The 25,579-nt window shown below is 35.0% G+C and overlaps 1 protein-coding gene across 2 annotated transcripts in view; it reads left to right on the top strand.

Moving 5' to 3' along the window:
• The window catches only part of LOC129802356 (uncharacterized), a 146,772-nt gene extending 125,324 nt beyond the window's left edge, over positions 1 to 21,448 (top strand). For both annotated transcript variants that reach the window (XM_055848098.1, XM_055848097.1), the window contains exons 4-8: positions 13,086 to 13,273; positions 13,393 to 13,750; positions 13,918 to 14,793; positions 14,875 to 15,212; positions 20,729 to 21,448. In XM_055848098.1, coding sequence (XP_055704073.1) covers positions 13,086 to 13,273; positions 13,393 to 13,750; positions 13,918 to 14,793; positions 14,875 to 15,199 — 1,747 coding nt within the window. In that variant the 3' untranslated portion in view covers positions 15,200 to 15,212; positions 20,729 to 21,448. The remainder of the gene's footprint in view (positions 1 to 13,085; positions 13,274 to 13,392; positions 13,751 to 13,917; positions 14,794 to 14,874; positions 15,213 to 20,728) is intronic.
• The last annotated feature ends 4,131 nt before the right edge of the window (positions 21,449 to 25,579 follow it).

Below are 25,579 nucleotides of genomic sequence, written 5' to 3'. Positions count from 1 at the left end.
AAAAAAAGACTTTTAACCGGATCCATGTTCGAAACATTTAGGGTAAGTGTGCCAAATTTCGGCATAGTTGCATGCAAGCGCCAAAGTCTCAAGTTTGAAATGTAATATTTTAAATACAAATTGATTTTTTTTTATTTTTTCTTCTGAAAGAGTGTTGAATGAAACCTTGTAAAGAGTTTACCGTCTTTATTTACTCTAAAATCACTCTTAATACATTTTAAAATGAATAAAAATATAGACATAGCTTTGGTACCCTATTTCGGCCACCTTCATTCTCATAGTTCCTTGCCCTTCAGGAATTCTTCCAATGCCTTTTTCACATCATCTCGTTTGTCGAAGCTACATTTTTTGTTATTCTTTTGCATTGTATAATCTCTAGAGTACGTACAATCTAAAAGTTCATGGAAATTCGAGGAACAAAAAAGGTGGCCGAAATTGTAAGCTGGCCGGAATTAGGCACACTTACCTTATTGGGATCTATAACGAAATTGATGATTTTGAGAAGCAAGAGTGATTGCCTTAGTTAATTCTTATATTTGAATGAACTATGTAAACCTCAAGAAATATATGAAATAAATAATATTCATCGTTTAAGAATATGATAGATTTTACTTGTAAAATATAACAAGTGTATTCAGTGAACTTTTAACAGCGTTTGTATATTATATACCCGAAATTTCAGTTACTTATTGATTCATATTTTCAAATTTTCAATCAACTCAAAAAAAATATCCTCTTAACCTTTTAAGGACGAATGGGACACCACTGTCCCAAAAACATTTTTTTTTGACTATAGAAAGTTACTTTGTCCTCTAAATATTCCGAAAAATTAGTTCTATTTTTGGGACACCTGTGTCCCATTCGTCCTTAAAGGGTTAAGGTTCTTAGTGTTCTTATTTTCATCCATAAACGTCACAAAACCCAAATATTCAAATATTAAAGGTTTTTCTAATCGTCGCGTTGTCTTATCATATCTGACTTATTCTAATAATTAATCACCCTGAAATTGCTCAACTAACTGTAAATTCCACAAAGTCTGTTGTTTTTTTTTTAACGTGACCAGTGATCTTTTGAACTTTTCCCTGGTGCATTTCGCCCAAGAAAACCTATTTGTGACAGAAAGGCACGACTTGCCGGCAATCAATCACTCATGGGGGCAATTTGGAAAGTCAAACACGTGAAAAATTTGTCCGACACGACTTCTAAAGGCGATTTTGTAGCAAAATCACACAATTTTTTCAGGACAAATTGTCCAAGGTGGACGGGGTGGCTTTGGGTGCTGGTTTGCGGGCTGAAAAAGAGTCTGGTGGGTAATTTGTTGAATTTGCCAATCCCATGTCCAAATGCATGAAGCCCTCCTATTGCACAGCTCATAAATCACTCGTCAATTGGTCAAAGAACACAGAGTTTCAATTTATTCCCTCCTCGAGTCTCTCACCTATTCTCAGTGTCTAACTTTAGATTCATTTGGCAGTATTAGCACTTAGCCTCTGGTGGAATCAAGGGGTATTTATCTAAAGGCTTCTAAATATTTTACTTTTAAGAAATTATCTTAAAAGGTAAAATTCTTGTGAAATTACGATTTCATTTTAAATACCGAAATCTTAAGTATTCTATTTTGAAAAACTATGATTGCAATATTTTTTAAGTATTTTTTTAATATAAAAGTTCTCTTAGAACTATTGTTAAATTAATCTTAAGTCAGATATTTCCAAACTGAAAAGAAAATTTGTCGAATCAACAAGAAAAGTTTGTCAAAAGAATGCTTTTCCATATAAAATGTAAGAAAATGTTTTGTCAAATTGATAAACAACATCCTTTAGACAAAATTTTAAACAATATTCATTTATTCGATTGACAAATTTTTTTTTAGAGTAGAAAATTTGTGTTTTTACAAAATATTAATCAACAATTTATCACTTATTCATTATATAAATGATCGAACACTTCGATTACAATGTCTGACGTTTCCTTAAGTTTTTAGGACCAAATAAATCAGGGGGCAAATTCTCGGACGTAGTCAGACTATATTTGGGTACTGGTTACTATTTAATCAATTCGATGATTATCTGTTATTCTAACTAGCCAAGGATAATATCAATTATCCCATACAAAACACTATACTTCCTCTAAATTCGGGAGACTTTCCTCTATGTTCAATATTAAGGCAAAATTAACCTCATAATACAAACAGTAAAAAGTCAAAATTTTGGTTACCTTAGATCAAAATTGTAGGTAAAGATGTAAAATCTGTCAAACAGATTTTTCAAAGTGCGGAACCTGTGGAACACTTAAAAGTGTCAGTCTTACTAAAAATCATTCCAAGTTAATCAATCAATTTTTTAATTGAAAAAGAACAACAATAATTTATTTTTTAAATTTAAAAATTGATGAAAAATGATTCGTAAATTTTAAAATACATTTTATATAAAAAAAAATGTCTGGATAAATTCCCCTTGGGATAAGTTAGAAATCTTAGCTGGACCAACAAAGTGAACATATCACCAGACATTCTTTAGGTTCTTAGTCACAGCCCAGAGTGTATGGGGGAGCAGGGACTAAAAGTCCAGCCGTCCATGCAAATGCCTCCCTCTGGTCTCTCCCCCTCCCAAAAAAAAAGTATCCAATGGAAGGCTGAAAGTATACGGATGGGTGTTATAAACTCACGATATTTATTAGCTCTGTGTCAATAGACGCTGTACAATGTGTCGATAGAGATAAAAACAGATGGGGAAAATGAGTAATATGCATCCCATGCAAGAATGTCTTAAAGGAAATTAACACAAAACTGTGCGCGAAAAATTGCTCCACCATCGCAAAATCCTTTTTACCCAACTACCTGATGACGCTGGTCTGTGAAATACCTCTTGTGGGCACCACAAGAGAGAAATTCCACAACCATTTATCTCAGTGGTGTTTATTAATAACACTGCATATAAGCTCCTATAGAGCCTCAACATGTGAGCCACCTCAAATGGACAGAGGGAGAAGAAAATTTCTGACAAATTAACACGAGACCACCTGAAGAACAAAATTGAGTGCATTGTGTCCATGGCATATCACTCTCCTGACTCATTCACATGACAATCTCTCTGCTTAAAATGCTGCATCTGCTAATCATTCGGACACACTCAGAATCACTGCATGCAACAAATGTGCAAATGCACATTTTTCACGCGAATGTTAGGCAACTGCAGCAAATGTGACCACCTGCATTTCGGATAGGATCACACTTTATCTGTAATTGTGAGTGACTTCGAGCGCTTTTTGTTTGTACACTTGATTTCCAACCATTTGTAACAAAAATTTCCCCAATTAAGGTAAAATTCCTCAAAGTTTATGACCCTGCAAATGACACTCAGCTGTAAACACTTTATAAGTGTTTATAATTAAATTATTAATTCGTATTCTTTATTTGATATGACATGGATTATAATTTTTCAATTATTTCATGCTTCTTTGTTGTTTAAATTTGCAAGAAAATGTTTGCCGTTGCTTTACAATTGCCTAATATTCAGCCTATACAATATTGCTTTATCTCACATATTGTAATCGGCATTAAAACTTAGATACTTCTAAGCAGTGCAGTGTAGAACATGAAATATACAAGGTCTATCATTCAGAAATACGAAAAAAGATAAACGCGCGCTGTCCTTCCATTACGCAACTTCCTTTGGATAAAAAACAGTAAGAGACATCGACATTAAATTAATAACTCGGTCATAAAATAGCAATGTCGCATACCCTATAACTTTATTTATTTGTTATTTTTTTGTCCAAACTTTAGCTTGCAATGGGAAATTGTCCGGTAACACCCACGCATAGGAAAGGATAATGGTTTTGTTCAGTACTAACCTTTCGAAGAGACAAAGCTACTTCAAAGCCAAGCCAATTCTATTCGAAAATCGATCAGAAGTCTAAAGTACGTTTACAAACTCGTCGCTTTAGCTCTGGCTGTACTTTTATTTCGAATTCATTGCGAATTCTAGACACCTACAATCGTCAAAAACAATGCTCAGGGTAAAAGGAACGCCTATTGACATCCTATTTTGTTCGATTTGGGATAAGAAATTTGAACATCTATCGGAAGTGGTAGCTGTACCAAATTTCGGCATAGTTGCATGCAATCACTAAAGTCTTAAGTTTGAAATGTAATTTTTTAATAGAAATTGAATCTTTTGTTACTTCTTTTTAAAGATCGCTTCTTGTAACCTTTTAGATAGTTTATCGACTTTGTTTACTCTAAAATCATTTTTAATGCATTCTAAAACTGAAAAAAAAATTGGACATAACTTTGAGTACTATTTCGGACGCCTTGGTTCTATAGTGTCCTGTTCTTCCGGAATTCTTTCAAAGTCTTTTTCACATGATCTCGTTCGTCAAAGTTTCATTTTTCGCTTTTCTCCATTGTCTCTAATGTATGCAAAGACTAAAAATTCATGAAAATTTGAGGAACGAAAGAAATGGCCGAAATTGCAAGCTAGCTGAAATTTGGTTTAGTTCTCCTAGATTAACGAAAAAATGTCATAATACATGCATTTTATTGGACAGATACAAAGCAAGTGGAGTTACCACAGTTGCTGATTCAACTGACTATATTCAGCCCTCCGATCACCATTTTTGATGTAATTCTTGCACAATCGTTTTAACGACAAAAATCGTAAATACGCGGAAACTGTCAAAATTACCAATTGGGCCTTCAAGAAAAAACGAGCTCATTTTTATAAAATTAATTCATTAAACTTGCAGATGATTGACACCAGATTTTCGGTTAATAAAACAAGCTATTTTTTAAATTTTATCCATTTAATTTTTTAATTTTAAATTTAGATCGTATACGAACTTATGCAATAACCTAATATAATTCGAACAATTTTTAGTTTGTTACTAGCTTAGAAGACAACACTAAGAAAAATCCGAAAAAGTTAAAATAAGATTCAAGAACAGTTAATTCTAGCCTGCAGTATTGATCCGAAATCGGTGTAAATATTACCCTTTTTAGGTGTATTATGGGTTAAAGTTACCCTTTTTCATGTTAGTTTTAACCTTAAAAAGGTGTAAAATTAACATTAAAAATGTTGATATATTTTTACACCTAAAAAGTGTTAAAGTTATGAGGAAAAAAGTTAATCGCAGCCTCTTTTTTTCTCAGTGAAATTAGTAAGAGATATCGGTTTCCGGTATTCGATAATACCCCCATCCTTTAAATAAATCTCTCGCACGATATTTCTGACCTTTTTCCAACACCGCTCCGGATCCATGTTTTGAGTTATGTTTCGGGAGTAGTCCAGTCTGATGTTTCGTCCATACGTAACCTAGGATCGAAAACATTTTCTAAATTGAATTTCACAAGTTTGAAGTTAACATTATAAGGATGATTGGGTCACCGGTGACCCAAATTCAAATTTTTTCTACAAAAGTACATTTTGCTCTAAAAAGTCAGAAAAAAATATTTTTTCGGTCCGACAATTTTGGACCCTCTCGTCCTCAAAGAGTTAAATCATCTTGGCGAACTTATTTCTCAACAGATCTGATCAAGATTGAATTTAATTGAAAAGTCTTGAAATTTGTAATAGGGTAAAGTGGGACAAGTTGGACAATGATACAATTTGGACAGGGTTTTTTGTCTTGATAAATTTAGTATTTCAATTTTATTTGCTTATTTTTAATGCTTTAGTTTTATAATTTGGTTTCTTGTGCTTAAAAACAAATTTTGTACTGTATTAATAAAAAAAGCCATGTCCAACTTGTACTGGCTAATTGTCCAACTTGTAACACTAATTCCAAATTATATCACTTTTCCCTACGTCTGCATCAGTTCCAAACGATAAACCGATAAAGCATAGGTAATTAATTTAATTTTTCCGAATATTACTTCTTTGTCTGCATATGCTTGTTATCGGTTTTGAAACTAAACGATAAGAAATATCGACTTATGGTCAGCGGTGTTTAATTTATAATCCTTCATTTCCACACGAACTAAATAGTTGGAGAAATTGGAGATTACAAATTAAAGATTTTCAGGGGATTCTACCACTTCATACCAATCAATAAATCAGTTACAAATCCTTCATTTTCCATCAATAATTTCCACAAAAATTCCTTTACAGAAAAATCCTTATTCGATATAGGAATAAGGATCAACCACAATACATTATATATTTCTCCAAGAAGAATACAAAGCTTCTGCAGAAGTTAAAACAAGAAATGCTAATAAATATTGCTTTGTGTCGGTGTGAGTCATTCTTCTGCTATGGAGAATAAAGCTACCTCAATTTCTGCATAAATTGGAGAATCCCGTAGATTCACCGTCAGTTGGAAAATAATCCTCCCATTTTGACGCACTTGTGGTTTGGGGAACGCGAGATGGAAGAACGGGGAGCCATGGAAGGTGCATCATTCATCAAAATCTCATCTTCCTCAACTGTTGCAATTAATTCAAGCAGCAAAGTGTATTCTTACCTGTATATTTATACAGTGTTTTAGACGCCAGAGACTTCCTCTCTTTTTCTATAAAGAAGAGTCATCTCGCCCATTACTTTTTAATACACTCTCCATGGCTGTAATCAATTTTCCGACATTCGCAATAATTTAATAAAATAATAAAATACATGGGGATAGTCGTAATTCATGGAGATTTCTGATTGATTGCATTCGCTTCTGAAACTATTATCCAGCCTCTGCACGCATTTTCTTTTACAAAGCCATGAAGGAGAGCGAAGATGGTGTTCTCATCTTTTCTTCATCTTGGTCTGATGAAGTTAAGTTCTTGGGCGGAATTTGCATAGAAATATAAGATGATAAATGACAGGTGAGACTCCACCCCAATTGGGTGACACATTGAGATCATTCGGATCTCTGCTCAACTGGTAGTCCGTTAATTCGCGACCGGTACTATTTTTTTTCTTGCTACAGCATCATTTTGAGGAACGGAATTGAGGAATTGAGTCTCAAGACGAGTCATCGTATTTAATTTTATAGCCTCATTTCTGGATTGAAGACAATGCAAACCCCGCAAAGCCCTCGGCACGTCTGCAAATGCTGTATGCAAATGTGGATTCCCGGGTGCGATTCAAGCCAGAAGACGAGCTAATAAGTCTGAGATTGCTGCATTGCTGGTCACACATGAGCTAGCCCCAGACTGTTGGCCAGGAGAGAATGTAATATAAGTTCTCTGTGTCTGTGATCTCTTTAGGAATGAGGCCGCGCGAGAGTCATACACCAGTAGTTCCACCCACGCACGATCCTCCCGGACCCCCCAACCATGCTCCTACCGCCCGACCTTAGATGATTCGACACAATGGAGGCAGTGCAGTGATCAAATCCGCCAGCAATTTTCATGCCACATCTACGCAAATTAGTGTCGCATTCTTGCAGAAAATAACACAAAGAATGTGATCACCTTACACACCGTCATTCTTTTTTTTTTACCTCCCTCCTCTGCTCTTCTTCTCTGCTTCGTCAATTATTTGTCACATTAATTAAATTTCAATTTGTTTCTCATGCAAATGCAGACTTAAGTATTCTCTCTGCAATTTCCTCATCTTTGGTGCTTCTAGCAAGTCAAGAGGTTAACAAGAAAGTTCCAACAGTGCTTTCTCCGTCTAAACTGGACATTTTGCACTTGCACCTTTAAACACCTACTAGGTGTGAATATATGACTTATTAGAAGGACTATAGTGCTAAATTAAATATTCTTTGTATGCAGCATGGCATTTTCTCAATTTTATGCACTATCTAAGAACCAACGGTTCTTCTAATATTATTGCACAAAATTTATGGTAAACACACCAAGGAGTAGTACGAGCTCTTCTGTTGGGTATGCATAACATATTCGACTGGAAAAATTGGTAAAATTTAAACCAATTGACAAGGCTTAAATGGCTTATGGCAAATTAGATTTTTATTGAAAGAAAATGAAAAAAATCCTAGAGAAAATTTTATAAAACCGATGGAGGAAAGTGGTGCTACGTTGAGCTAAACAAAATTGGGTTTTAAAATGGGATGTAATTTGTATAGACAAAACAATTGTGAATCTAAATAAAATACTTGAAAGGGCCAGCTTCATTTAGAAACAGGCAAAAAATCATATATCAATGTAGCCCCACAGCTCAAAGTAGCCCCACCTCCCTCTAAGTAGTTTTGTCTCAATTAATAATATTGATAAGCAGTCTAACTCATAAGGAAAAGTTACACTTGATCATGGAACAATTTGTAATTTTTTTCCATAGTGTTTATTGTTATTATATATCGGGTCACAACTCACAACCTATTCGAACCAATTAATAATTCACTTAAAATATATTTAAAAAAAATAATAATTTATTGGTTCATTACACTGTTAACCTAGTTGTTAATCTGGATGTCCTGGACCCGCGACCCTAATAGGGATAAGCCGATCAGGAATTCCAAGACCTTTTCAACAAACCCTAACATTCCCCAATTGGTTGATAAATACGCTTCCTAGAGCTGATTAACCTTTGATCTTGGAAAAACCATAGGAATGAATCAATATCATCTTTCTTTATGGACAAAATCTTCACATGTAGGGGAAAGTGCCCATGCTTGATACGATCCAAGCTTGATAATAACTATTTTTTTCCTACGTTAATCAATAATTGTGACTCATAGCAATATATTTTAATAGTTGGTCATAAGCCTCACATTTCCTAAAAAAAATTAGGATCCCAGCTCTTTTTTCCTAGTTTCAGGAAGCAAAAATCAAAAATGGGTCCAAAACTGTAATTTCGATTCGATTGTAAATTCGAATTATTCTTAATTAATGTCGCTGTTCGGGAAAACTACTATCATAGGCACATAGAGGGTTCATCAGTATTAATATTTATGTAAAAATATTTTTACTTGGAGACACTGTTTTTGTGGGTGGTGGCAAATTCATAAATTCTACCTGTGTCCATCCTATATTTTTAAAAGGGTCCATGAATGATAATTTAAAAGTGGCAACTCTATCATTAGATGTGATTCTTTCATAATTACACCTATTGTAATCCTCCAATTTTATCGACAATTGACATAGCCTTCAACCCTGTTGCCTGAATTTTAAGGTTGCAGAGTGACATTTTCATGGACTCAAAGTGAAAAAATGGTTTTCGCTAGTGCCCTACTGTCATGAAAACACGGCTTAGAAAAATTACATAATAGGGATTTTAAAACTAATAACCAGTCGTACAAACGATTTAAGCAGATAGATTAGAGTTCCGTCTAAATATTTATGTGCAATTTTTTGTGTCCGGTAAAATTTTTACAGTGAAAATGGGCCTCCGAATTGTCGAATCAATTATTATACAGGAAGGCCCCGGACCCAACTTGTATAAAAATCGCCGCTGAATTTCTATTTTCTTCTTGAGGAAAGTCTAAGATTTTTCAGGAACTGTTTGAGGTGGGATTATGAACCTAATAAGTGAGACATTTTTTTGTCATAGTGGAAGAATCGCTTCGGTTTTTGTGTTAATCAGAAAATAATCACAAACCTTGAAAATCATTTTACAGTATCAAGCATGGGCACTTTCCACTACCCTCGAAAACATATTAATAAATGGGAAAAATAATAATAACTGAAAAAATGCTTACTTTCTTAAAAAACAGAACATCTTACAATTTCGACTCTTAAAATCTTAATTCTTAAAATAAAATGTAAATACAGGGAGTTCCGCTTCGAAAGAATTTCTCGGGAACGGAAAAGGCCCGCGAATTAACTCCAGTGACAAGGTAAAATTGTATATCTGCAGCCTAGTCCCCGGCGAGTGGCCTTCAAAGTTGAAGCCAATTTCTTACTTTCACATACAAATGTGTATGGGAATTTTTCTGCACTCGTGATCGTTATGCTAAATATTTAAAAAGTGAGAAATTTTTCCGTGTTATAAGATACCTTTCCGTATGGAGGGATAAATATACTAAATTTTTGTTTAAATAATTTTTTTCCTTGGAGCACTGTGAGCTGAGTCCGAGATCAATTTAGCCAATTGGCTTCAAATAGCTCCGTATAAAAAGGCCAACTTGCCAGGCGCTTTTTGCAGGAGATATCTTTGAAATAAGTTACGTAAACGCCGTAATGTATGTGAGACATTTTTGGCGTCAATTAAATATTTACCCTACTTTCAGTAAATACCAACGATTTATAAGAAGTGCATTTCAAACTTGCAGCATGAAAAAAATTTCATACATATAGGAGTACTTCGAAAATGATTTTATAAATTCGCTCCCAATAGTATGCAAAACATCAAATTCTTTCAATCCATTTTCTCTTAAACCGGAACTCCCTGTAGAACTTCTGTAGCACATAACTTGATAAGTTCTGAAACCAAATAAAATATTTTACAACAGAAAAAAGTATTTTGTAAAATTATTTGAAAAAAAATTGTAACTCCCAGTGGAGATTTACGAAAAGCTCTTGGAAATAACAAGTTTGGAAATTTTATACTTTTTCATAAGCATTATTCGTAAGGTATTTAAATTAAAATTTAGAAAAGCGGATAGTTAATAAATAGTGCAAGCAGGGAGTAAACAAGTTTGCCAGTGACGGTTCATTTTGGGTAAAGATCAGAAGGATTCTAGAGACTAATTGCGCGATTAGCCATTCCGGAGACTAATTGCGTGATCAACGTGATCTTGGAGACCGATTACAGGATCAGCGCGATCCTACAGATTGTTTGTGCGATCAGCGCAATCTTGGAAAATGATTGCACGATCTGGAGAATAATTGGGCTATCAATGCGATCTTGAAGACAAATCGGCGTAATCTGCCAATCTGCCACTCACGGTTCAATCGCTGGCCATACTTATTAACCCCCTGATAGCAAGTTTATGTGTACCAAAGTTACTCTCTAATGTCCCAAGGAAAATATCTCGTTACCTGGACGTCAGATGACCACCAAATTTTCACCAGTTGTAGATCTCGGTCTCAGGAACGTCATATCGCTCGGAGTAATAAAAGGCTAAGTCGACTTAGCGTAGTATGGAATGAAGGCTTCAAAATATTTAGGACAAACTTTGAAAGTCAGACATCGTAAAATGTCAGACAACCCATGGAACAATAATTCTTTTTTTTTTAATTTTTAGAATTCCCCTGAAACTTCCCAAAAAATCAATAAAATAATCTTTAAATTACATTAAAATTGCATTTTTACTAAATTATCAAAATCGGAGGTCTCAAATTGGTTTATCCGACTCCGACATTCCACGCTGTTCGAACAATGAGAAAAAAAAGAGGGTGCGATTAACATTTTTTCCTCAGAAATTTAAGAATTTTAGGTGTAAAAATATATCAACATTTTTTAATGTTAATTTTACACCTTTTAAGGGTAAAATTAACATGAAAAAGGGTAACTTTAACCCTAAATACACCTAAAAAGGGTAATATTAATACCGATTTTGGATCAATACTGCAGCGTAAAATTAACATTTACGGAATGTTATTTTAACTTTTTCGGATTTCTCTCACTCAGTGAATTTTCAACATTTACCCTACGAACAAATGTCTCCAAAATGATCTTAAAAAGGGTTCAATACTATGAGCAGAGTTTATCCTCGTGTCCAAAGTCTGCATGATCGGTTCCTGCATAATTTCTTAAGTTCAGGAATATTTTAAATATCGTTTTTTGTAAACCATCAAATAGAATTGTAGAGTCAAATCATGGAATATTTAAGCTTCTAAATTAATTATCGCCTATTGTTCTGAAAATTAGGTCACTACCAAATCAAAATCATAAACTTGTGAATCAATCATGCTCATCTGTCAATCATCCCACTTAATTGTTTTAGAATTCGTCTAAGTAACTATAATAAAAGTCTGCCCTAAAAAACTTTATTTCTTGATAAATTTTCAATGCTAAATTTTCTGGAGCACATCAATGTTTTGGACGTTTGCGAAATAAACGTCCTAAACCTTATCTTCCAATGTCACTACGCAAAAAAATATAGATAAGACGCCAAATTAGTCACCTTGATTACAAGCAATAATTATTTAATACCCATAATGTGTCATCTTGAAGTTTTTAATAGACCCACAGAGCTACTTTCTAGAGGAAATTCTGCAAATTCAGAATTCCCATAAGTACTTAACGAGAGCTTTTGAGGATTTTTTGTAGCACCTGTTGAGGCTCCTTGGAGTGCTCTTGAAGCAAGCAGTAATTTTCCCTAGAGATTTATTTACTTATACTCGTTCAGTCGAGAGTATGTAGAGAGACAGGAAAAAAGCAGATGCGTGAGAAATAATCTCGGATAATTGGACATTTTTAGAAAAGATGTTTGGAGAGTGAATTTGCAATGTGAGTGAAAATGCGAGTACAATTGAATATAGCGTGAAATTATTTTTTTCCCTCACTTCTTACTATTTTTTTTTTGTGTTGAATTGTTTAGACAAAATTGCAATATCAGAAAAGGCAATTAATAGTGAACAATTAGCACGTTTTCATGTGCAAGATAGAGAAGTCTTTTGAGCATTGTGTTAGCGATGATGGGATTTAAATCATGTTGGACAGATGATGATCTTGACGAGATGAGCAGAATTTGCTCTGGGGAAGATGTGTTGCATGGTTAAAAGGGGACAAAAAAAAGGTGGGCAAGAAAGATACTTCTTCCCCGTGTGGATGCACGTGAAGAATCCACTTGTTGCTCGCTTCTCCATCGACGACGAAATAAATCGTTGGGTGGCAGTTAATTAACAGCAAACACCTCGACAAGTAACAACAATCTTCAGTCTCCTGACTTTTCCATGCCATCGCGATGGCTGGACCCGATAAGCCGATGGAACTATATGTGAACGACTCCCATCGCTCTTTCCAACTATTAAATATCATTTCTCTTTTTATCCTCCACCTCTTGTTGGCTGTGGTGTCCTCTCTTTGGGCATGTGGCTTCTTGGCATCGGGAAAAGAGGCAACAAACTATAAATATACAAGCTTGAACAATCAGACAGACTCCCGGTTCTCCCGATGGCAATCTCGTCGCCTCTGATTAATGATGTTCATTAATTGCAATTACCGTGCACTAAACTGTTATAAAAGTGCAGTGGAACTTTTAAATACTTGTTTCACATGTCTCACCCAGTATTTTTGTGTATTTAGGGAATTTGCCAAGACGCCACTTCCAGCTGTGGCGAAGATTGTCAAAGGGCAGCACCACAATTTGGGCGTGCCAACACTCTCCAACCCATCGCTCCAGAGCACAGCGCTATTCCTCAATGCCGGCCGGAAGTATCAAATTCTTGCGCAGCCCATCAAGATCAAGGAAGGTAGAAAGACAACCAACGTTGGTGAGTATCACTGTCCAACATTGTTTGCATAATCTTCCTCAGTTGTTCCGCATTTTTTTGCCATTGTTACTTAATAAGACAAGCGTACAATGCATGAATATCTTCTTCTAATTTTCTAGGTCCTAAAGTCCTCATCCCTGAAACCTATCCAGGATACTTTGAATTACTGAGTGAAGATGGTCGATCGACTAGGTGCATCGATACAGTGCTGGACCTGTCGAAACGCCGAAATTTCCGTGTCCTGGTTCGCGAGACTTTTAGGTGCAACCACAACAGCAAAACCGTTCATGCTGGTGAAATTCTCACAACACTCTCCGACAACGGCAAATACTTGCAGTGCCGCACATCCAAAGATGAAATTGTCAATCTGCCACTTGAAGCCAAAGCAAAATTCTCACCCATTGCAAAGGAGGACAGCATTAGTGGCGTTCACACTGTGAAGAATCTTCTGCAGAAGAGAATGCCCATCGTTGTGAGGTAAGCAATCAATCATGTCCTATTTGGAACAATTAGAAGACAGAAAAGTCTGAAGTGTGAAGACTCCGAAGACCCTACTTCTATCTACTATCCCAAAGCATTCTGCTCAGTTTGAACCACAGAAATTCACTAATAAAGCAATGTATGTCTTACAAAACCCAATCCAGGTTAGTCTACGGAAGTGCACCGAAAGGCTTAAAGACACCCTTCGTGCCTGAATTACGATTGCTTGGCTGTGTAGAAGTGGACCGTGTGTTTGCGCTGCCATTGCAGAAGGACACAGACCTTGTGTCGGTGCCCCTCAATGTGAAGATAAAACTTCAGCGTGCCAAGAATATGGAGCAGTTGGAGAATTTCATCGAGTACAGTCGCTTCCTCGATAAAGCACAACGATTGCTGGCAGATGCCCGTGATCGTCTTCAGGTGATTGATCTCAAGTTGTCGGACAAGAAGGAATCTTCGAAGCACAACAGCGTTAGCCGAAAGCCATTGATGCTGACGACGTGTGCTGAGAATGGGTATGTCCTGCGCAAAAGTGCCAGCTGTGAATCCTCCAAATATATGCAGTCCAATTATGGCACCATTGCCGATGAATATGATGAAATTGATCAGATATATGACTATGTAAGAGGATTTGCACCCCTGCCCAAGAGTGCTGCACGCATCGAGGCCATACATGAGCCACCAATTGGCACATCAAAGACCAGTGAGATCTCAAAGTCCACTCATGTTGACAACTCGGGCACCTACAGTAGCATCATCAACAGGAGCAACAACAACAGCCTGGAGCACAAATCACACCACCATCATCATCATCACCATGGCCATAGCTTTCCCTCAGACGAGGGTAAGCCCATCCCTCCGCCCATTGAGACAATCCCAGGCAAGAAGTTGGCAGAGAAGCGACAGAGACCCACGTTACCAAAGCTTTATGTGAAGAACGGCGTCGGCCACAGCCAGAAATCGCCTAATGGAAATACGCCAGTAATCACCGCAAACGGAAAGGAACCACTCGAGCCACAGAGTCCTCTATTTCACATTAGGTAATTATTTTCACATCAATTGAAATTTAAAAGAAAAAACACCTCGTCACCAATGTAACACAAATAAACTTAACAATGCAGGTACAAGAGCTTGAGTAGTCTTCAACTAAACACGGACTCCCATCCTACTACACCGATCTCCACGACGCCCAAGAGCCAGGAAAAGTGTCATCAACTGTCAAAGAGTGCCAGTGCCGGCCGCGAGGGGACACTCGATTCGTCACGTAGCGGTGGACGAACATCGGGTGACTCCAAGTTGCCTGAGAAGAAGACGCGACGCCTCTCACGACCTCGTAGTCTCTCAAATCTTGTTTGGGAACTGCGTCCGCAGAAGGAAAAGTCTAAGAAAAAACTCTACGTCCACCAGTTTCATGATCATCGACACCAGGGAACGCTCTACCTTTAAATTCAAACAAAAGGTGAGTGAAAAAACGAAAGACTTCAATTCAATTGAGCGACGAACCCGGTGATTTATCTCTGAAAATTTAATATTTTACCCACAAAACCACATCCTAAACCCTCAATTGTCGCTAGAAATGCTAATTTGGGTTGAAATTTATGCAAAAATTGTTGCAAAAAAAAAACTCTTCTGAAATCCATCAATGAAATGGGTGTCGAATATCAATTTGGACTTCCTGGGGCAAATTGAACTCATAAAAATTCACCATGCGAAATTTGAGTAAAAGAGATTTATTAAAAATCCAGCGATTTTGGTTATGTGAAAGAATGTCATCGAAAAAAAGTGACTAATGACTGGGGAGGATAGATAATAGCATGTTCGAATGGAATGGAAATTTAGTAGAACGTTAATCAAAATTCAAAATATTAGCTCAAAAAGGCAAAATTACAGGTATTTTGATCATCAACCTCCGCAATTTCTCTGAAATCTCGAAGAAAAGTTAATTGAATTACCTTTTGGGAAACTTAATTTAATACTTACAATGATTTATTAGGTTTTCTTTTTCAATAATAAATCAGCTTAGACTCTTATTTTGGTATAGTTTTTTTTTATTATAGATCAACATCTTTCTCTGAGGAATTCAGGGCGAGCATAAAATATTTAATGTGTCTACATAATTACTAGTTTTATTTTGTGGTGAAAATTCATTAGAATATGATTTTGGCAAATATTTTACGACAATATCAATCATTTAGATTGTTTTTGAATAGTTCCCACTAAATGACAAAGAATATTTTAGAGTTGATCTTTATAAATTATTCATGAAATGATGAGAATTCTGTTAATAGATTTAGATTTTTTTTGATAAAAGCTGTGCTCATTTTTTAATTGCTTTCCTATTTTGCAAGCTTATGTCCAAGCCAAGTAGATGGGTTCCCGACCTAAGAAACAGTTTTGTCTAGAGACCTACTCAAAGAACACCCAAATGCAGAAAATTAACACTTTCAATTTGCTAACTGTAAGCAATATTTTGCTTAGTTGGTGTTTATTGGATTAAAGATATTATAGTCACAGAAAAAATGCAGTACAGGCAGTACATTCAAATATCTGCATCCGGATGATTGGGGGTGAAAATTCCACACAGAAAAAAAATTGTAACATTGTACGATATGCTGTTATTATTGTAATGTTGTTTATAATTAATAATTAATAAAAGTAATAATTACAATGTTATTATTGTAACATTGATTTACGATATGCTCGTAAATCATAAAAACACACTAAAAAGTTCGAAAATATTTGTACTTTTGCACAAGCATTGTTCGTAACATGATCACTTGACAAACACTTTTACAAACATTTGTTCTTATATGTTTGTAAAAACACACATTTTGTCAGATATTTGTAAAGTTTTGTCAGTCAAAGAAAAATATACGAACAAATGTTTGTAAAAGAACAAAAAATGCTCGTCAAATGATCATGTTGCAAACAATGTTTGTGAAAAATTACAAACTTTTGCGAACTTTTTTGCGGTTTATACGATTTTCAAGCATTTCGTAAGTGCTCAGTAGAAATTCATAAACGTTTACGAAGAATTTTACAAAAAACTTTTTTTGTGGATAGAAAATGATCACATAACTTCACTCAGTCCCGGGATTATGCACATTTTCGGGACCGAAAGAAAACGAGCAAAATGGCATTATGCATCGAGAAAATTTGCATATCCGCAGGGGCTTTCTTTTGAATAAATCAGCCGTAGAACGAATTTCACGCGAAGTAAAAATAGTCAGAACAAAAAGATACAACTATTTAATAGAAATGCATTAACAAAAAGTACTTTTTGGCCATAGTTCTTCAAAAAATGGTTAGAATATTTAAAAATTTTACCTTAATAAAAGAAATTATAGTTTTATTCTGCAAAAAAAGCACAATGTTTCCAAATTTCCCGCGTTGAAAAATAGTATACATTCAGGCGTATTTCAAAAATGATTTAATAAATTGACTCCCAATGGTAGGCAAACTTGCATAATTATATCGATCCCTCAGAATATAATCCGAACAACTCGATTTTTTGCAAAATTCGTTTTTTTTTGCTTTTCGGGTGCTACTTGACACCCTTTACCTTCCCCGTGAATATTATACCGAAAAATTAATTATTCCCAAAGTTATATGGGTTCCAAATCTTAAAAATCCTATGATCAGCATCAGCTTTAAATCGCTCTCCTGAAAAGTTGGCCATTCGCGAGTTGTTCGGTTTATATTCTGAGGGATCGATATGTGCATAATTCCGTCAGGTGCATAATCCCGAAGTGCATAATGCCGGGACTGAGTGTAACCTAATAGACAACGGCCGCGATAAGTACATCAAATTTCCAGTTGTATTTTCTGTAAAATCTGCAGATTTGATAACTGAAACTCATGTTGAGGTTAATGAATTTTACCGGCTTAAGATCTACATGGGCTTCCGAAAAAGAATTTGAAGATAAGTTTTGACCTAGCGTCCCATATTCGGTTCGGTTATTCTGGACCGTGGCGTATGGGCGATGTCTATGATATTTCATGGAATTTTTACACGAATAATTCCATTTAGAGTAAGTGTACCAAATTTCTGCCAGCTTGCAATTCCGGCCACTTGTTTTATTTCTCCAATTTCCATGAATTTTTAGTTTTTGCATTCTCTATACAAAAACTAAAAAATACAATGCAAAAAAATAACAAAAAATGTAGCTTCGACAAACGAGATGATGTGAAATAGACATTGGAAGAATTCCGGAAGGGTAAGGAACTCTGAGAATGAAGGTGTCCGAAATAGGCCACCAAAGCTATGTCTACATTTTAATTAATTTTAAAATGTGGTAAAAATGATTTCAGAGAAAACAAAGACGATAAATTGTCTACAATATTTTAAGCAACACTTTTTAAGAAGAAGTAACAAAAGATTCAATTTCTATTAAAAGTATTACATTTCAAACTTAAGACTTTGGCACTTGAATGCAACTATGCCGAAATTCGGCACACTTACCCTAAGTAAGTGCGGAGAATTCATTTCTATTTTCACTGAATTAACTCCGGAATTGTCCGTGCAGTGGCCTTCAAGGCTTCCATGGATTAAAGAAAGAATTTGTACCTTTCTGAAGAGATTTTTTCGCATTTTTCTCCTAAATCTAAATAATTCTTAAAATTGAATAAACATTACATGGAATTATCTTGAAAAATTCCTAGAAAAACAATCATAGATTAATAATGGGTGAAATAGACAATTGTTAATTGGTAATTTGCACCTTATTTAACTCTTTTAATGTTTTATCAGTCAAGACTTTTTAGAAAAATTTAACTTTATCTTGCATCAATTTAGACAGTCACCGCAAAAATCAGATTTACTGCGATTACAAGGTTTCTATTGATTTAAAATTACTTTTGTCCTTTTAGTTGTAATCTTACTGACATTTCTTCTGAAAATAAATCTAAATAAAGGCAGAAATTGGAAAATTAAATGCAGTAAAAACGTGTTTTCGATGGGTATCTTTAAAACGAAGGTGCGATTAACTTTTTTTGCTCATAACTTTAACGCTTTTTAGGTGTAAAAATATATCAACATTGTATAAAAATATATCAACATTTTTTAATGTTAATTTTACACCTTTTTAAGGGTAAAATTAACGTGAAAAAGGGTAACTTTAACCCCTAATACACCTAAAAAAGCATAATATTTCGGATCAATACTGCAGGGTAAAATAAACATTTCCGGAATGTTATTTCAACTTTTTCGGATTTCTCTGAGTGTTGATAGGGTGAAAGGAACGTCTATTGACACTAAAAGAACTCGTGTCAGTACCTATTGACACCCTACTCTGTACTATTTAGGATATGAAATTTAAACATTTCTGTTTATAGTAAAAGGTATATTACAGAAAAAACGTTATATTACTTATATTTTACTAGATACATTAAATAATTATCAACATTTTGACGAAAGTGTCAATAGGGGTTCCCTGTTGAACAGACGTTCCTCCGACCCTACGTGGTAACTGTTAGAGACTTAAGATTAGATTACTAAAGTACCAATGGTCTATTAAATTGTGAAAAATCAATAAAAATGATTGCAATTTAAAGTTTTGAGACATTCGGAAATAGGGCAAAACCTATAGTATAAAGACCTTTTCAGGAATGCTTAAATGGGACTAGGCTCAATTATTCTACATTTGAGAAAAAGTTGCTACTATGTCACCCATAAGAATATATGTTGCTCACAAGAATTATAGCGTTACGGTGAAAACACTGCGTAGCACTACCGCAAAATATTTGCCTTCAATCTCAATGAAGTTTTGGCCGGAAAAATCCTCATTCAAATTGACAACTTGTTAAATTTGGTCGTTTTAGCTGAGATTCTTTATTTCTGACAGTTATCATCCGAGTATTTGACAGCTGTCATCCAGATATCGGAAATCTGACTGTAATAATCGTTGGTTTCTTTCACAACTTGAATCTCAGAATATTACACAAAAATGTTACCAAAACTCTAATAAAACACGATTATAAGATCTCTAAAATTTTTTGTTTATAAAGCAGCTACTTTGCTCATTGAGAAGCCAATTAGGCAAAAAGAAATCTTTTAATAAGACTAAGAATTTCACCTTCTCTCGTCTTTACAGACGAATTCCAAACACTCTATTCAGTTCAACAATTGAGTTATTGCTAAAATATTGATTGTGTATCACAAAAAAAAAACATGCTGATTTGTTGTCGCTATTTCGAAAGTTCATTTAAACTTGAACTAACGGACAATGCCGCGATTTTGTCTTTTGTTGTTTATTTCAAGAAATATTGATTGGGATCTGCCATAATTAAAATTTCTCCTCGCACGTTCGAGGGCACCATATTCTGATGTACGAAAAAGACTAGCGGAAAAGAAGTAACACAGAAAATGAACAAAAACATTCCACCATGCTGACCAAAAATGCTTTTGGAAGGTCAGTGAAACTGCAGCAAGTACAAATTTTCTGGTCAACAATCAAAATAAATGGGCAATTGAGGCTGTTTTTGCTGCTTCGAGAGTTAATAATTTTGTATAAGAAATCAGAGAGTTCATGATTTTGTGGTGTCTTGCCATCTCCCTCGCACTACCTGGTGACCCTTTAGTGTGGGTGTGAGTGAGAGGGCAAGAGAATTGTGGTGACTGGCGCGAAAGTGAGATGGAGAGCAATGCGTTGCGCCATTCGACCTTGGAGGAAGTTCAAAGATCTGATAAATTGCGCTATTCCCGTTTGCATGACGTCGTGGAGCCCTCAGTGAAAGAGCAAAAGAGATAAATAGACACACGTTGCACGATTTTGTGCGATTCCCGCGCGGAACAACTCACGATCACGTGAAATTTGCTTCCTAATCATCAGATCGCATGTTTCATCCATGTTTCACACATTTTTCCCTATATTTCTCATACCTCTGTCCGTTTTTCGGCCATCTTTGATGCTTCCTTAAAACACAATGTGAATCTTTCTTTAAAAAGAATAACTTACAAATCACTTTCTTTTGCAGAAATAATCACCAAGCCGTGCAAATGAGGCAGAAACTGCAGGAACCGTGAGGTGTTTAGAGCATCACGAAAAATAAAACAGAAAGAATCCCAGGAATTGGGATGTCCCCACAGCAAACAACCAGTAGTATTGTCGCTTCTAAATGTCGATTCATAAATAATTATTTTAAGCAATTTGTGCTTCATTAGGATATATTTTGCTTGTAAGTTTTCGAGTCTTTTGATGTGATTTTACAAAATGTCTTTTAAAAGAATTTTAGCATGTAATTCTCCTTCCCATTCGGGATTTTTTCTCCCAGCAATTCCAAGTGCTTCACACTGTCAATGTGAAGTGGATTTCATATTTGTCGATTGTAAGTGAAATACACTTTTTGAATTTATTCTTTAAATCCTTTTACACACAATCTTAGATGATTTTTTTTTGTAGACAAAGTGTTGAAAATACTTTTTAAGACACTATAGATATTTTTTTCATTTTACTGTAGTTGCAATTCTTTAAGCCTCCAAAATGTGAAAGATTTAAGTTCTTCAGCAAATTTTCTGGGTCAGTGCATGAAACATGGACGCTCAGAGTGTGATTGCCGATGAAATTTCTATCTTTCGCTGGCATTTGTGCAACATGTCACAATTACTGCAACATTTTACTGTACTGATGTAAGGTTTATTGATTTTTTACAGTGTAATAACATTTTATTGAGAATAAATTCCTCTGAATCATACAATTTTTCTTTGAGTTTTAATTTTGTAGACATGTTTCACGTTCTTGTAGTCCTAGTGTTTCTGGTGTTGAAAACAAATGTTCACCGACTGGCACGCCAGAATCATCGAGTATAGTGAACATTTAAATAACATCGAATCGAATACAGTAGACTCTCGCTCAATTGGCTCTTTTTCAATTGGGCGAAAAATTTTGTTGACAATTTTCACGTTCAATTATGAAGCTTATTTGCTCAAATTCGTTGTAGTTCTTCTTATTTTATCGTGATTCTTTATAATTGAGCGCTTTTTGTGAAATTTACAAAAGCTTTGACACCCAAATCTATCGATAAACCGGATGACATTTCGCCCCAAATGCCCATTTGAGAGAGAGTCTACTGTATAGATACAAAAAATCGTAGTGATTTTGATACAAAAGAGCTCTTCGACCTCCCCAATATCCAAGTGACAGCTACTAAATTCACTCAAGAAAGTTAAAAAAAAAATCTACAGTAAACTCTTACCCGCTCAAGCCGTTCAGTGTATCTTTAACCATTCTTTGTACATTTCAACCATTATTGGCATAGCATGTCCAGGTTGAATTATTGTATTTCTTTCGTTTTACCTATATTAATTTTGACAGATTATCAGTCAGGATTTTGTTCAGGACACAGAACCACAACGGCATTGGTTAAAAATCGCTCATGATCTGACCTCGTTCGTTAACGGCAATTTATAATTTTTGAATGTAATTGGTCCTTGATAAGCTGTTTACGGTTTATAGTTATACGCGTACCTTCACTGGCAGTATCCTTATTAAAATTGTACTTCTTTGGTTGGTGTCAATATAGTAAATTTTACGAACAAGTGTCTCCTCATCTTCCATTGATATGAGAGGTATCATAGATATCACAGGTAATGAGCAAGGCTCTATTCTTGGTCTCCTGCTACTTTCCATGTTTATTAATAATCTGCGATTCACTCTTGAAAAATGTACATTTTATTTGTATGAAGATGATTTGCTACTCTACATTGAAGGCACCATGTTTAACACTCCAAAAATGCTTTTTGGAGCAATTCAATTTTAGAAGTAATTTTTATCAATATCGTAATTTTCTCTACGCTCAGAATTCAATGTGAAGTCTTCGTCGCGCTATTTTTTCGGACTCAGGTAATTACCTTAGTTCACTGTCAACCCAGCAAAACTACGTTCTAAAATTCCGCAATTTTTCTTCTTCTTTCTTTTTTAACGGACATTAATCACCAACCGGACTAGCGATCGTAACGGCGAATAACCAAAGTTATCAAAATTTGTCTCGAATAAGCGAAGTCCCACACCCGTTACCTAATGGCTGCTTCAGAGACGGTTATTTCAAATCTACATTTTATTGAAAAAATTGACGAAAATATAATTCTTCAAATGAAGAGAATAATTTTTTATATAAAGAATTTTAAAGGCCTCAGCTGAAAATCACATCGTAAAATTTTTTTGTTCTCAAGAAAATTCTTGTACAATTTATTAAAAAATGCAGAATTTTCGGTCGGGAGTCTGTTTAATACTGCTATTTAATCCTTCTCTATAGACAGCATACACTTGCAGTATTTATATATGTATATATATATCATGAAAATCGTGATTATATAAATTCTACCAAGTTGATAAATAATTTGAGGACCTCAGAGCAAAAAAAAACGTTATTTTAATAGGGAGATACATACGACTTAGAGTTTTTTTGCTCTGAGCGTCTCATTTCAGAGAAAATATTCCAAGTTCATTTTGACAGAACGACATCTTGAGGAAAGTGCCGAAAATTCATTAAATTTGCTGTAGAAATTCTGCAGAAAATGCTGCAGAATTTTCATACAACGATCGGATCCACCTTTAGAACAAAATTCTGCAGAATTTTCGGCAGTTACATTTTCAAATCTGACGAATTTCTGCAGAATTTGCCGAGTGGGAAGATAGTCAAGGAACTTACCATCAACAAATAGATCTTGAAAAATTTGAAAATCTTTGAAGATTCAAAAGAGACTTTCTTACTTCTTGATAATTCCGCAAGGTGGCTTAGGTACATCCTGTTCGAATTTCGAAGTGCTCAAGTGTTAACCCTTTAAGGACGAGAAGATATCCACTGATTGAAATTCAATGAAATCAAGTTTCTTTTAGTATTTTGCCCTAAATAAGCAATTCGTGGCTAGAAAAAAAATTTCCAGTGCCTAGGAGTCTTGGAAAACTATGGGACATATATGTTCCAATCGTCCATAAAGGTAAAAAACTCAAAATTTTCCAGGTGGTTTAATTACTCTTTTACTTTATTATTTTTCTGGAATAAACGGAATATAAACAATTTATTGAAAATGTTATCGATTGTGAAAGAGACCATTGAAGTACAAGTTTAAAAAATAAGGCAATAAAATGTTGAATTCAAAAGGAAAAATTATATACCGCATTATATCTATAATTTTTGGCCTCGGACAAGTATAAGAAGACTGATAAACACAAATTTTAGTATTTCCTATGAAAACTGAGATAGTAAAGAATCTCAGCTAAAACAAATAAAAATCCATTCACATTTTTTACATAATTTTATATTTTTATTGTAGTCCTCGAAACAGTTTCGAGTACTAGTAACACAAAGATAAATTTTGCATTCTCACAAATACAGCTGGTCCTATTTTCTTTTTTTTTAAGATGGGACAATGTGCGTGCATCTACCCCTTTCCTTAATTTACGGGATCTTGCGGGAAATGGATAGCACTTCTAATGCTTTCAAATTTGTGCCTAGGGTCGATGCAATGAAAGGAACGTGGAACGCCCATGTTAGGAGAAATGGACCAATAGTCGCGAATATGATTCCATGATAAAGGGAATGCTCTTCTGTCTGGTGTATATTTGCATTTGTTCCAGGACTAACGCAGAAAGATCTGAGAAGCAAATGGTTGCTAAAAAAAATACTCTAAGGCGTTAATTCTACATCCTGAAACTTATACTTCACAACTCCGTAAGGATACGTAGATTTCTCCTGTTCAATTCATGTGAAATCTTTCGACCATCTCAGGCGTGGTTCAATTATCTTCTCATTATTCATTGCATCAGCCACACTCGCGAATCCTTCGGGTTTTCGTAGGAACCCAGAATCCTTCTACTTTGTGATTATGTATAAATATTAGAAAAAAGTATCCGTAAATTGTCAGGAAAAATAATTTCTTTTATGGGACACTACTGGTGTTCCAATCGTCCTTGAAGGGTTAAAAGGTGTCGATCTTCTCATTATTGTAAGGAAAAGAACACAACAACGACGTTTACTGTTATTGTCTCATTATTTAATCGATTTAAGACAAAATTTGTCTAAGTCTTTGTTGACTAAATGTCCAGGCGAACATTTAGTCTACACATAGCTATGACCGGAAAATTCGCCATTTTGAATTATTGAAGGTCAAAGGTCAACCACTTTGAAAGGGTAATTTTCACCCCATTTGGTTAAATTTGGATTTTTTGGAGAGATATTGAAATATCGAACCCGGCTGCATCGGTCTTCATCAGTAATGAACCGGTTAAGTACCTATTTATGAATAATTTTTTCATCTCTTATAAATAAAATCCTCCAAAAAATGTTTTTTCGGTTTTTCTCAAAATTGGCCCAAGCTTTTTCAATGATTTTCGGATACGTTTTAGAGTTAGTCCAGGCGAACATTTCGTCCAAACATATCCATGACCGGAAAATTCGCGATTTTGAATTATTGAAGGTCAAAGGTCAACCATTTTAGAAGGGTAATTTTTCACCCCATTTGGTTAAATTTGGATTTTTTGGAGAGGTATTGAAATTTCGAACCCGGCTGCATAGGTCTTTATCAGTAGAGTCGGCTAAGTACCGATTTTTTGATTTTCAAATGGTTTTGTGATTTATGAATCAATTTGATCTCTAGAAGACCAGTAAGCAGCAAAAGATCATGTAAAAAAAAAACTAATTCACAGTGAGCTCTATCTCGTGAGTTCGAGCATTCCGCAAAGCTGGGACGCTTTGCCATCTCTTTTAGTGTGATATTTGATAAATTTTCCCCACCTTGTTCGAAAATTTAGTATGAAAATTCGAAATTGATTTTGAATTCTTCGAACATCAACGACTTTTTGTGCAAATAGAGTTCCATTTACCTTT

This window comes from Phlebotomus papatasi, chromosome 2 (assembly GCF_024763615.1).
Source record: "Phlebotomus papatasi isolate M1 chromosome 2, Ppap_2.1, whole genome shotgun sequence".
Lineage (NCBI taxonomy): Eukaryota > Metazoa > Arthropoda > Insecta > Diptera > Psychodidae > Phlebotomus > Phlebotomus papatasi.
Note: the sequence above shows the minus strand (reverse complement) of the source record. Positions and strands in the feature narration are given on the sequence as shown.